General features: G+C 37.9%; 3 protein-coding genes across 15 annotated transcripts in view; 2 read left to right on the top strand and 1 right to left on the bottom strand.

Annotated features, from left to right (window-relative positions):
• Positions 1-14,080, bottom strand: part of doc2a (double C2-like domains, alpha) — a 206,381-nt gene that overhangs the window by 41,823 nt on the left and 150,478 nt on the right. For all 3 annotated transcript variants that reach the window (XR_015480529.1, XR_015480530.1, XR_015480528.1), the window contains exon 12: positions 6,093-6,238. The gene's annotated coding sequence lies outside the window, so the exon portion shown is untranslated. The remainder of the gene's footprint in view (positions 1-6,092; positions 6,239-14,080) is intronic.
• The window catches only part of mvp (major vault protein), a 238,613-nt gene that overhangs the window by 86,494 nt on the left and 138,039 nt on the right, over positions 1-14,080 (top strand). The window lies entirely within an intron of this gene.
• zgc:66474 overlaps positions 1-14,080 on the top strand; it is a 31,577-nt gene that overhangs the window by 16,579 nt on the left and 918 nt on the right. The window contains exons 1-8 of one of the 11 annotated variants that reach the window (XM_087242231.1): positions 385-561; positions 1,452-1,628; positions 1,715-1,936; positions 8,158-8,874; positions 12,553-12,682; positions 12,794-12,877; positions 12,979-13,076; positions 13,144-13,231. In XM_087242231.1, coding sequence (XP_087098357.1) covers positions 544-561; positions 1,452-1,628; positions 1,715-1,936; positions 8,158-8,874; positions 12,553-12,682; positions 12,794-12,877; positions 12,979-13,076; positions 13,144-13,231 — 1,534 coding nt within the window. In that variant the 5' untranslated portion in view covers positions 385-543. 11 annotated transcript variants of the gene reach the window in all.

Here is a 14,080-nt window from a genome sequence, read left to right as displayed (position 1 = left end):
GCATAGGAACTGAGAAGTGGTCTGTGGTCACCACCTGAAGAATCACTTCTTTATTGGGGGTGTCTTGCTAATTACCTATAATTTTCACCTGTTGTCCATTCCATTTGCACAACAGCATGTGAAATTGATTGTCAATCAGTGTTGCTTCCTGCGTGTGTAGTTTGATTTCACAAAAGTGTGATTGACTTGGAGTTTTGTAAAGTGTTCCCTTTATTTTCTGAGCAGTGTATATACTTTTTTGTAATACCACGAGATCTGTTCAAAAGGTTTGATTTGCTTATTATAATCGTGTAGTGTGTATTATTTTAGCTACTTTAAGATGAATAATCATCATGCCCACCAGAAATCTTCTCTCACTGTCAAATGGACTTGCATTTGTTTCAGAATCAAAGCAAAAGTGATGAAGTGAAGGAGAAACGCACAGGCAGAAAAAAGTTTCCTTGTCCAAAGTGTGAACGAGTGTTCTATAGCAAGTCATCCGCATTGCGTTTCCACTTACGGGGCCATGAGTATGAAAAGACTTCATCTTAAGAAAATCTTGAGATGGCAGTCCAGACTAAGGTATCTCTTCACGCAAAAGCAAAATAAACTTTTCAATTCACGTTTCTTAATAAAGTTGAACGTTTGTGTTTCGAGGTGTTCCAAAAAAGGTCATAATCAGATTACATTTCTTAGGATTACATAATTACAGATTAGCCACACAATGGCAGTGAATTATTCAGAGCACGTTGATTCGACTTAAATATATCCATTTAGACTTCTGATTTCAATGTCTTCAAAAAGTAATGTTGAGTCATGATATAGTCATCGGCTATAATTCTAATCTGACCCAGGACTTTCTCTACACCTTCAGACTTAACAACACTTATTTAGTGTCAATAATACTAATTCGGCAGCCATAAATTGCCTTTTGACTTTGATTTTAATGGGTGTAGGCACTGGCAATTGAATGCCACAACATAAGTGGCACAAAAATTATGGCAAAAATAAAAGCATTATTCAGGTAATTTTGACCCGCTGGCACTTTTAGGTAGCTACTTATTTTGAATCTTATTTAATCTACACAATATTTAACTTCAGGGGCTGGTAAAAAAACATCTTATTAGTACAAACCAATGGCTGGGAGACACTCATTGGTACATTTTTGTTGGTTTTACTTTCTGAATTGAAAGAAAATCTATTGCATGTCATATTGATTGCCTAAATTGGGTAATATAAATATAGATATTACAGTTTTCATACTGTGTGTGTGTGTATCAATATATTTAAATTTGTAATGCCATGGCATCTACAGTATGTTTAATGTACTTATTATAATCTTGTATCAGTTTACTACATTTGCCACCTTCAGGTTGAGTTTTGGGGACAATATAAACATGCTAATCCTAAACATACACATTGTTATGTCTTTCCGTGCTTCTCATTGTCAATTCTTCTTGCATTTCTTTCAGAAGCAAAGCAAAAGTGATGCAGGGAAGAAGAACAAATGTGCAGGCAGAAAAAAGTGCCCTTGTCCAAGGTGTGGCAAAGTATTCTTTAAGTCATCTGCATTGTGTTTGCACATAAAGGACCATGAAAATGACAGACCCTCATCCCAAGAAAATCTTGACTTGGCAGTCCAGACTGAGGTACCCGTTCACACGAAGCACTATTTAGTCTGGATCTTTTCAAATCATGTTTCTTTTTAAGGTCAAACATTTTGTGTTTCTTTTAGCCTCCCAAAGAAGAAGCAATAGAGCGTAAAAGAACAGCAATGCAGAATTCGAAAAGGCCACAGAAAACTTTTTCCTGCCCTGTTTGCAATAAAGTATTTACTCGTGAAGGATGGTTGGAGCCGCACATTCGAAGTCAGCACGGGGCAGTAAACATCAAGAAGCGTAAATATAACAAAGTGCTTGTCAAGGGAAAGAAGCGAAGGTCAATGCGGATTTCAAAGGTTAGTTTTGAGATTTCTTTTTAAATATGTTGATGTTGCAATGTACTTGCCGAGACGATGCCTGTTTTAAACTTTTATTTCTGTATAATAACCCACATTCCTTTTTTGTATTGATCGGTAAGCAATCGCGTCAGGTAGCAATTGAAGAATCAAAAAAGGTCACGAGTGAGACACAGCGAGACACCGAGGAGGTGAAACGGGAAACGATGGAATCACAAAAGGTCTTAACCAAGGCACAGGCAATCACTGAAGAGTCAAAAGGTGAAACAGAAGCATCAAAGGTCAACGCTAAACCATGTCAGTCAAGAAAAAACTCCAGCCCAGTTGTGGTAATGTCCAAACTCAATGCAGATCTTATTAAAAAAGTTACAGATGACGCAAACGGTCCTCATAAAGACACACCAGGATCTGACGAAGGAACGTCAGATATTCAAAATCAGACAAGCTTTACATGCCTATATTGTGGCGAGTCATTTTTTCAGAAACGGAAGTTCAAGCATCACAGAATGAAACACATCGCAGCTAACTTGCAGATTTTAAGGAAAAGGAAAAGGGAAGCAAGAAGATTGGAAGAAGAGCAAGAAGAAAAGAGATTGAAGGAGGAGAAAGACAAAGTGAGGCTTAACAAGACGTCGACAAGCAATCACAAAACTAATACTACGGTATGTGTCTAAACTAGCCTGAAGAATGATCTGCATAAGTTCTTCACATTTCATAGTTTTATATAATTCTAAGGATAAAGGATTCAAAGAATAAAGAACTGCCTGAGGATGTGGCCATCATAAAGGAATAACCGATTCTAGGACAAACAAGTCAGAGACCAATAGAAAACTAAAAAATAACTAGTGGGAAACTTGTACATAGAAATATAGTAATAGTGAGCACATCAGAATAAGTGCCTTTTGTTTTGCTTTTTAAGTGGATAGCAATTAATTGTATTTGTATACTGACTGCAAGGCTAATAATGTATTTCTAAACCTTCAGCCATTGGCTTGAGAAGGTGCAATGCAAGTTATATTTATTTAAATATTTACATATTTATTTAAATATTAATATTTAAATATTTATTTCATACATTATACATAGTTCATCTTATGTAAAAACATTATTGGTAAAGGCACTCATTTCATAGGCTAGCCCATGCACAAATATGTATTAAAATAATCTTTTTCGTACCCCCTCAACAGACACCTCAAGGATCCCCAAACAAAGATTCATTACCAAAAAGCAGAAACAAAAGTCAAGAGCAGCTTTCCTGCCCATTTTGTGGCAAAATCTTTGCTTATGAAATGCGGCTGTTGGTGCATATGCAGATTCACTCTGGTGAAAAACCATACCCGTATCGGCAGCGCAAGAAACGTTTTTATGGTGACGTGAAAAAGGGCAAACTCCAGAAAAGCTATAATGAGGAGGTAGGAGAGACTGATCATTATTTCCTAGATAATTTCATCAGGGTGATTCTTCTGTTGAAGTCATTATAAGTATGGTTGATTGTCGGTTTCCCTCAATACAGCCTCTGGGGAAGAACTGGGACGAGTCTGGACAGTCCGTTGGTGAAGAAAAGGGGAAGGGGGACCCTTCTACAAATCTGAGCAGCCATGAAGCTTATGGAGACACTGCACTGGAAGACAATCCTGGCAGCCTTCTACCTCAGTCACCTATTGAGCAGCCTGCCATCTGCAACAACAGTGATGAACAAAACAAATCTGAGCTTGCCAAGGATCTCATGGGCCACTTCACTTTGCAACCCAGGATTGTTCTGCGACCAATTACAACGGGTTCCAAATATTCCACCTTGAATCCTGGGGATGTAAAATCAGGGCACATTGATCATGAAGAAACCTCATACTCAGTATTGGTAGATGATACACTAGAAGTTGGTAGTACGGATGGAGATAGTGATGTAATGGAGGTGGAAGATACACCAGAGGGCGCCAATCTTTGCACGATACCAGTGGAAAGCACAAGTGATGGCAATCCTGAAATACGTTGCAGTGTTAGTCCTGGGAACGTAGAGGTCTCTGTGCTGGCTAGTTCTCAATCGAAAGTAGAGCTTGACAACTCTGGGGGCTCAGCGGCCATTCAAGAGTCTGAGGCAAAAAACTCAGTCGGTCGACAAGAAGAGGACCGAAACCGTAATTTTCCTTGTGTAATTGCTGGTGAAAATGGCCAATCAGAATGTGGTAAAAAGAATTGTGATTGGACGTGTGATTGTGATAGCATTGAGTCAATGAAATTAACTGTAATGCCAGAGGCCAGTAATTTAGATTCTTTGTTCAAGGAAACTAGTTCCGGAGCCATGCAGGATGCTGACTCTGAATTAAGTTGTGTTGTCATCTCGGATGGTGAAGATACCGATGAAATGCCTAGCATTTAAAATGAACAGTTAGAGATGGCCAGCGAACTGCACATAAAATCCTTCCAGCGACTTTCCATCTAAATCGAGGCTATCGATTCCACATGTGTTCACACCAACTCTATCGGCAGTCCCTCAAAACAGTCTGATGTTGAGCTCTCATCTCGTCAAAAGAAGGGTCAGAGCATCTCCCCAGTTGGCATCTACTGTGATAAGGCAAATGAAGTATGACCCCCATGAGGATATAGTGGGTCAAATATCAGATGTGGTACTTGCTGGTCAAGCATGGTAGTCTGAAATTAATTTTGTGGTCAATGCGAATGAGGGAGAAAATAAACTAGGTGTGGACAATCGGGTATGCAATAGTAGTAGCGTGTAACGTACAACATGGACTCAAAGGCAGATCTTAATCCATCTGTGAAAACTGGAGAAACCTAATTTGTATTTAATTTGACAGTTTTTTTTTCTGCTTTTTGTCAATGTTTTAGGCAGTTTAACAATGAGTTTTTTTGTACAAACTGTGAATTTCAGCGAGTTATTTGTAAATAGTTCTAAAGGATTTGGAGTGCTACTTTTTTCACAACCTGTCAATCCTCTGGTAGTGACGACTGCTTTAAGCAGTGGAAGACAAAAAAAACGAGTGCATTGTATTGTTAGTTTTACTTCACCTTATGCACGATCACTGAAAATGAGCTGAAGTAGTAAAAATTTAAGTTTTGAGAAGACTATACAGAAAGTAAAGAGTTATTAAACAGTTTTGCCATTAAAGAGAAATTTAAGCAACCTGGAGTCTCTACGTGGTTTGTGATGAAGATGTTGTTCATTTCATTTTGAACCAGGAATCTTAACAATGGAACACATTTTAGGAACCTGCTCTGATATGCAAGCACAATGGCATCCAGCAAAACCTTGGACGCTACTGATGCAGAATTGGGAATTTCATCTCCAGCTATCTCCGGCTCTTCTCTCAGCTGAGAGCCAACTGGTGCTTCTTTATATAAATCAGATTCGGGCAATCACCATATTTCAGACCTTAAGCAAGGAACCTAGAAGAACCATACTACAAAGTTAGTTCTTCCTCCAGTTTTATTTATTAGTAACAGCCCATCACAGAAGATTTGTGATCTGCAATCTTTAAGACCTAATCTTGCCTTATGTCAAGACACTGACGGTGGCACAAACCAAAATGATCTTGATGCTCAAAAGCTTTGTCTAACTTTTGTTGGTTTTTGTCATTGTGCAGCAATGAATCCTTCTCATTTGGACATCTTCTTTCAGTACAAGGAATCTTTATGTGGAGATAATAGAACCACGTATGTTATATTTCTGCCAAAAAAAAAAAAAAAAAACATGTTCTAGAGCTTACAGGTCCAGTACTGGTTGCAGAGATCTTCAACTGTACTCTATAAAACAAATCATCCCAAGCTTGTGAACCAACCAGATCCAGAAGTGTCTCGTAATCTGAAACCTGACGGTTATTATTTTTGTGGAACAACTTTGAACCTGCCTTCTTGCTTTTCTTGAAACAACTTAAATTCTAATTTACCAGTGTTTGGTGATGCATATTTAATGGTGCAAATTTCAAAGGAACGTCTTCATGGACTTATATGTGCATCTGGAACATGTAGGTCAATGTATTCTGGAAGCCAGCTATAACGTTGAACAGACCCATTGCCAGCAGCCTGAAAATTTGAGGAGTTCAGACTCCAAAGTGAGAATCAACCAACAGATGATCCAGTATTAATGTCAAATCCTTCAATTCAAGATGTCAAACCTAGAGCTGTGGAGCAAACATCTTACCCTTAAATCCATGAGTGTGATCTTCAAGAAGCCTGTGAGGTGGTCACTGATGGCAATGGCAATGTCTGAGCTGTTGAATCTGATATGATTCAAGCATATCAGAGGCCAGAAAGCAGAAGAGAAACCAAGTCTACCAGATCAGCCATCTGAGAAAGAGGAGTCAAAGAAAAGTTGTTCAAGTTCTCATTCTCAGGTTGTTTTGCTTTTTAAATTTGATATATTTTTTATTTATTTGCAGTGCAAGATTTTGTTGCTTACTCTGATTATTGCTGGAGCATTGTACATGTAAAGAAAAGTGACAATACTGTAGTAATAATATCTATTAAATCACCCTACAAAGTAGGGATCACCAAACTTGTTCCTGGAGTTCCGGTGTCCTGCAGATTTTAGCTCCAACCCTAATCAAACACACCTGAACAAGCTAATCAAGGTCATACTAGGTATACTTGAAACACCCAGGCAGGTGCGTTGAGGCAAGTTGGAACTAAACCCTGCAGGGCACTGGACCTCCAGGAGTGAGATTTGCGACCCCTGTTACAAAGCATTGATATATTGAGTTATGCTCTTAAAATAGTTCACCCCAAAATGAAAATTCTTTGATCATTTACTCATCCTGACATTAGGGCCCAATCCCAATTCTATTTTAGATTCCTACTACTCCACGACAAGAAGAGGTAGGCATGAAAATATTCCACTAAATATTCCCTGCCGCTTTTCTGTTATTTGGTATCAGAATTTAAAATTTGTAGAATATAATGCAGTAGTTATTATAACTCAGTGGAATTTAGCAATTGTTTTTAACATTACTATAAGACTATGACCGTAAAATATAAATGCCATAATGTAATAAACAGATGCCTGTTTAATTGTAAAAGTCATTGCTCGCTTTGGCAGCCATGTTGGTAACAGGTGCATTTAGGGAAATTTCTCATACCCCTTCAATTGTATTGTGGTCCTAAGAAAAATGTATTTGAAAAGCTATCTGGCATTTCTCCCCATCCATATGACTTCTACCAAAAAGGGAAATCAAGACACCCCTAACCCTTTACGTGAATGCCTGAAACAGAAGGAAAGGGCTAAGGCAGGGTTGTCCACACTCTGTCCTGGAGGGCTGGTGTTCTGTAGAGTTTAGCTCCAACCCTAATCAAACACACCTGAGCAAGCTAATCCAGCTCTTACTAGATATGCTAGAAACGTCCAGGCAGGTGTGTTGAAGCAAGTTGGAGGTAAACTCAGCAGGAGACACACCCTCCAGGACTGAGTTTGGACACCCCTGGGCTAAGGGGTAGAGAGGGGATTGGGCCTATATGTTCCTCACTTATTGACCTTATTCGGCAATGTGGAAGTGCACTCGTTTTTGCAATTGATTTAGAACATGGGTTCTCAACCCTGTTCCTGGAGATCTAACTTCCTACAGAGTTTAGCCCCAACCCTGATCCAACACACATGAAGCAATTATTTAGGAAATGAACAGCACTTGAAAATTACAGGCAGGTGTGTTTGATATGGGGTTGCAACTAAAATCTGTAGGAAGGTAGATCTCCAGGAAGTTCTCTCAAAGGCAAGTTCAGTTGCCTTTGAGAGAAGTGACTAGGAATCATAATTGGCAAAAAATGCCCAAACTACTTGCTCTACGAACAAGTGTTCATGACTACATAAAAAGTAGAATAACATCAGAAAATAGAGATTACATGAAAATATTAGATTGCAACATCAAACACAAGCTGTTTTCAACATCTAAAAATCAATGGTAGTGAATGAGTATAGGTCACAAGCCAAAAAGATTCCAATTGCTGTGTCCACTCATACATGAAGAGTAAGGTCAAAAGGAGATTCTTTATTCTGTTGCGTGTTGGTAACCATACAATTGACAGAACTTTCTACTGTTTTTCCCCCTTTTACTGTGGAAGTCAGTTGTTAATATCAACTCATGAATTGCCAACTTGTTTTTTACAACAGAAGGAAAAAACTCTGAGGTTAATGAATAAATCTTCATTTTTTGGTTGACTATTGGTTTGAAATCAGGATTCATTTGTAAATTGTTGTTGCTCCTGTGTGTCAACAGGGTCCTGATTACCAAACCACTTCCACTGATGACAACGCCACGTTGTTCAAGATAAACCACTGCTTCTACTGCAAGCAACCACATTATAATATGATGGCTCATCTTCAGTCCGTTCATCCGAACGAGCCAAAGGTGGCCGAAGCTCTCATCTTTGACAAGAACTCGCAGCAAAGAGACAATCTGCTCAAGCATCTTCAAATTAGGGGAAATGCCTTGCACAACACAAATTTGGTTGAACGCAATGTAAATCAATTACAGCCATATGGGTTGTTTGCATCAGACTGCCCAGTTGATGATAGTGTTTATTGCATTTACTGTTTAGGGTTATTTAACAAGAAGAGTTTTGCTACGCATTTAGAGAAGTGCAAGGGCAAATCTGTTGACAGTTCAGAGGATAATATATTACAATTCAAAGATTCTACTGTAAACGAAGACTGCTTTGAAATTAAGGAAAATTCTCAAAAACCAAGCACTGGACCAGAATTAACAGACTGGAATCGTGAAGAATTAGGTTACTCAGAGTGCGACAAACAAAATTCGAAGGCTTCAACGTGGGATACCAGCTTTTTCAGAGTTCACCCAGAAAACAATGCTTTCAAAAAAATAAGTGAGGAGTTCAGTCCACCGCACAGTGACCAATCTCTGAATAATGACACAAGCAAGAGTAGTCCAAAAGCCCGAACATTTGGAGCGAGGAGGAAGAGGAGAAAAAATCAGGTAAAAACTGTTAAATGAACATGTTGTAAAAGAATCTGCTAAATTCTTCACATCAATCAATCTGTTTAATCTTTGGCTGCATCCTAAAGCTTTAAAATGCTGCATTTCAAAGCAGGAAGGCATCAAGGCATGTACTTTACTTCCTGGCTTGGGAATTTTGAAGGCAGCATATAGATCTGTTGATATCTCACAATCCTGTGTATTCCATTTCTGGAAGTTGAGCTTAAAATAAACATGGCATCACAAAGTGAGTTGAAATAAAAAGTATTAGCCCTCCATTTAAATTAATTATTTAAAAACATATTTTATATTTTAATGACTAATTTCTAATAACGAATTGCTACTATTCAGCTTAAAGCCTGGTTTATACTTCTGTGTTGAGTGATCTGCATGACCCATGGCATGTGGCACTCAGCCCTGCCCCTATTCGTCGGCGCTACCAAGTCGACCAATCACAGAGCTTGCGCTACGCTTTGTTGCCATGTGTGGTTGCATTTTTTGATAGGTGCGCCACGGCAAGGGCTATGCAACCACGCGAAGGCTACGCCAGAGCATATATGTGTGCTTGATGCAGAAGTATAAATCAGCCTTAAGGGTGTACTCACACTAGGCACGGTTGCTTTGAATCATGCCCGGGCATGCTTGTCCTCCCTCCCCTCTACCCCCATTTTGCTTCGACTCACACTGTAGTTTTAGTTTCAGAGCCCGAGCACGCTTATGTCATCGATGATGTGACTGTTCAGTGAGGAAGTGAATTGCTCACTACAATGTAGATTGCTTTAGTTATATTGCTTTGTATTAAGTCATCTGAGGTGTGATGACGGTCAAATATATTGCTTCTTTAAAAAACGAACTTTGCATCAAAGTTCCCCTTATTCAAACTATGAGTGACTCGCAGTGGCAAATCGACAAGAGACCATTCATTTCAATGAAGAGTGAGCAACTTCACGTGACCTCCGTCAACGGTAGCGATATCGATCGGTGACGACCAGGTGGGCATGTCGAGCGACACGACAAAGATTTGAATCCTTCAGCTCTATGCAAAGGACACTTTTCACAAGCCTGTTGTGATGCATTTAATCACAATGCATCACAATAACATTTAGTGATCATAACTTTAAAGTTTATAGTTTACCCAACTATGATAACTATGATATTGGGAAACACGGACATGTGAAAAGTTTTCATAAAGAGTGACTTTCATGAGCGACAGCCAATAGGAGCACCAGTAGAGCTCACATGATCCTCTCTCAGCTCGCACAGAGGCCGGTTGTATTCTCCGTGCTGCAGGTTGCCACCCAGAGTGTCAGGCAGCTACAACTTTGCTGTAAGTGAGAATGTGGCATTAGGTAAGTCGCAATCTTTAAAACGCCTCTCGGGCAGTATGCTCGGGCATTTTGGTGCAATGGGGAAACATCACATTCTCCAAGATTTGCTTGTTAAGCTTGCAATTCAATTTCATATTGGGAATCCCAGGTAAGATTAAATAACAACTGTTTTTAGTTTAATTTTTAAACATTCAAATGACACAAAATCTGCAGAAACTTACATCTGGACAAAGTCCCTCCCCTGGAGAATCCTCAGTCTATAGCAATCAATGATTGGCTCTTGTTATAGAAGGCGGAGCTTCATTTTCCATATAGACTGTTACACTTTTACCCATTCAAACTATACTAGTGTCATGTCTTGTGTATTCTATAGTCTTTGGTTTGCATTCATAGAAAAGTAAGAATGATTAATAAATCCATATGTAACTGTTACGGGTCCCGGCCGCGGAACTCGTAGGCAGATTAAAGTGTCTGAATTATCAGGAGAAACAAAATCACAAGAAAACTTCAGTGTCTTTCCTCAGGAGCAGCTTAGTAGCATCTGTTTATTAACAGTCATAGTATAGCAAACGTATTCTCACAAATCATGTTTCATCTTATCAAACATACAGTTTTGTTCTCTTTTTTTTTACAACAATGAAGTATTCGAATACTTATACACTCTGTACTCTCATTAACACATATAAATATTATACCTTCTGTATATTTATCAGTAGCACACAGATTACACTTTAAATCCTGTCAATCATCTATTTCATTTTTCTTTCTTTGTAAATACCTCTGTATATAACCATTTAACATAAGACTACTAAACTCACTGAACATTCATGCGTCTGTTATTTGTATCATGTAAATTGTAACAGTTACACTTGACACCAATTACCAATGTTACCCTCTACTCTCATAAACTTTATAAATTAACAAATATAAAACTAATATATATAAATAATAAGTCACTTTCTGTTCAATTATCACATACTGAATAAAATACATATCATTTACTGGGAAGTCAGTTATAAACTTAGCCCAACTGTCATTTTACTGGTACTTTCATCTGAATCACTCCTCTCAATTAACAACTGTAAATAAGCTATTCACTTAAAAAAAAACACATAGGAAATGTGTACTCGCATGTTTTTACATGAATTTTAATAAACATATTGACTTTTTTTCTGAAACATACCTGAATTATCAGGAGAAACAAAATCACAAGAAAACTTCAGTGTCTTTCCTCAGGAGCAGCTTAGTAGCATCTGAAGTAAACACAACAAGTATCGTCATGGTAACCCACAGCGCATGCTTTTTCAACTGTTGATGTTATTTTGTTTCAAACCCAGTCATTAGTAGTGATAATAAATTACTTTTACAGTATATACATAAATAAATAGATACATTAATGACAAAACACAAATTAATGCTGTCTATACACAATGGTGTATCACACAACAGTCCCTTAAAGGTTACAGTTTGGCTTCAGTTTCACACTCAGGCACGCTTTGCACTCACATTAAAAGTGAACCATGCAAAAGCCTAACCGAACTGCGCTTCAGACCACCTTTTCCAACCAGGCCAGGGCCAGCCATTTGAACCGCGCCTGGACACGTCAAACGAATCTGGAAATGGGGGTCTAACTTGCCCTGCCACGGCTTGGATAGCTTAGTGTGAGTACACCCTAAAATACAATTTAAAGGCTTAACTAGGTTAATTAATTTAACTAGCAAGTTATTGGATAACCAGTGGTTTGTTCTGGAGCCAATTGGGGAAAGAAAATTATAAGTAGGGTAATAATATTCATCTTTAAAATGTAAAAACTGCTTTTATTCCAGCCTAACTAATATAAGAGTTTCTTTAACAAAAAAGGACATACTGTGCAAATAAATACCTGTGAAATACCTTGCTTTGGTAAACATCACTTGGGAAATATTTAAAGAGAAAACAAATTTCACAGGAGGGCTAATAATTTAGACCTCAACTGTATGATTTTGATCAACGTTTTCCACTTTTGATGGCAGTACTAGTTAGCAGGTTAGTATAGTTGTAGGCAAATATTGCTTTAGTAATCACCAAAACTCTCTCTCTATTTAGTTGTACATGATTAAATCATTATGCTGTCTCAGAAATTAGTTTTATAGGTCCTCTTAGCACAAATGCTGCCTCTAAAATCACCACCTTATAAGTCAGCTGCCTAAGCTTTTGAATGCAGCCTTTATTTATTTTTTTCACGTTTACCTCTAGGGGTTTAATAGTATCTCAGCCTGCAAAATGTTATGATTGAAAAAATAATTAACAAAGATCAGCAATAATTTTATTTTTAAAAATTAATAATATTTTTTTTTTCTCTTTTGTATAGTCACAAATCCCGAATGATGGCTTGCTGGGTGAAGGAGAGATGGCCAACTCAAAAGTACATGTCTGCCAGCACTGTAAGGCAGCTTTCAGCAGTCCGTACACGCTGCGCAGACATGAATACACCCATACAGGTCAGTGGAAAATGAAGAAAACTAAAGCAAGCTATCCACAGGATAAGAGGCAGGATCATTATTTATGCTCATTCTCATACGAGCCCCCTTTTTTTTGGGATTTCCACTCAGGTGAGAGGCCATTCTGGTGCCATCACTGTAATGTGGGCTTTATCCAGAAGTATCGTCTTTTAAAGCACATATTTGCATACCATGGTGAATTTATTCAACAAATACTTTGGCTGGCTAGTCTATTTGTATTTTACATTTTGATCCATTAAAGTCGGTGTGAACTGCGCTTATTTTTGTTGTCAAAGGGGACGTACCATCTAGCTCAGACCAAGAAAAACTGAAAAGGGCAAAGAGAAGAATTCCTGGTGGAGAGACATCAGTGGAGGAGGAAATGAACCTGGAGGTAGAGATTTTAACAAAGGAGCTTAATTTGGATAAGAGAATCGCAATTAACTTTTATTTATCGACAGCCTACAGCAATAATTCCTGAGAGGTTAGCAGATGCTGTTAATGATGACACTGGGGTAAACATTCAGACACTACAGACTACAGAGCAAGGTAAAGCCATGGAAGTCCGTTTCTGCCATTAAGTAAAAATATAGATATTTTTTGCAAGTGATAATGACTTACATTGTCAAAGTATCTCATAATAATGAAAACTTCTCATAATGACTTCCTTTAAATAAGAATTATGAGAAAATATCTCATTATTATAAGCCAGTTGATGTTACGAGAAAATTTCTCATTATTACGAGAAAATATTTCATTATTATGAGAAAGCAAGTCATTGTTATGGGAAAGTTTCTCCTTATAAGAAAATATTTATGTGAACGCATGTTAATGCTATGAGAAAGTGATTATCGATGCATGGGGCACCTCAGATCATTTTTGAAGGGCACTTTCTATCCAAGACTAAAAAGGGCATGTGCACTGCACAGGTTGAGCCCTATGTGTGCACGTGCCTGATTTGCATCTCTTCATTGACTTAACATGTAAAGTACTCATGCTTGACGCTTCTTCCGCGTCTGGGATGAACACAGCGCTACGAGAAAGTTTCTGATTATGAGAAAATATCTCATGAGAAAGTCAATGTTATGAGAGAGTTTCTGATTATTGCGAGAAAATATCTCATTATGAGAAAGTAAGTCAATGTTATGAGAGGTTCTGATGAGAAAATCTCATTTTGAGAAAGCAAGTCAATGTTACGCGAAAGTTTCTGATTATTATGATAAAGTTTCTCATTGTTTTGAGAAAGCAAGTCAATGTTATGAGAAGCTCTCAATGAGATATTCTCTCAAAATCGTAAGTGAATGATATGAGAAAGTTTGTCATTAATATGAGAAAATAGTTCATTATTATGACAAAGCAAGTCAATGTTATGAGAAAATATCTCATTATAAGAAAGTC

Source organism: Danio rerio, chromosome 3 (assembly GCF_052040795.2).
Source record: "Danio rerio strain M-AB ecotype USA chromosome 3, GRCz13ab, whole genome shotgun sequence".
Lineage (NCBI taxonomy): Eukaryota > Metazoa > Chordata > Actinopteri > Cypriniformes > Danionidae > Danio > Danio rerio.
The sequence above is the reverse complement of the archived record's forward strand: the minus strand, read 5'-3'. Positions and strand labels throughout refer to the sequence as shown.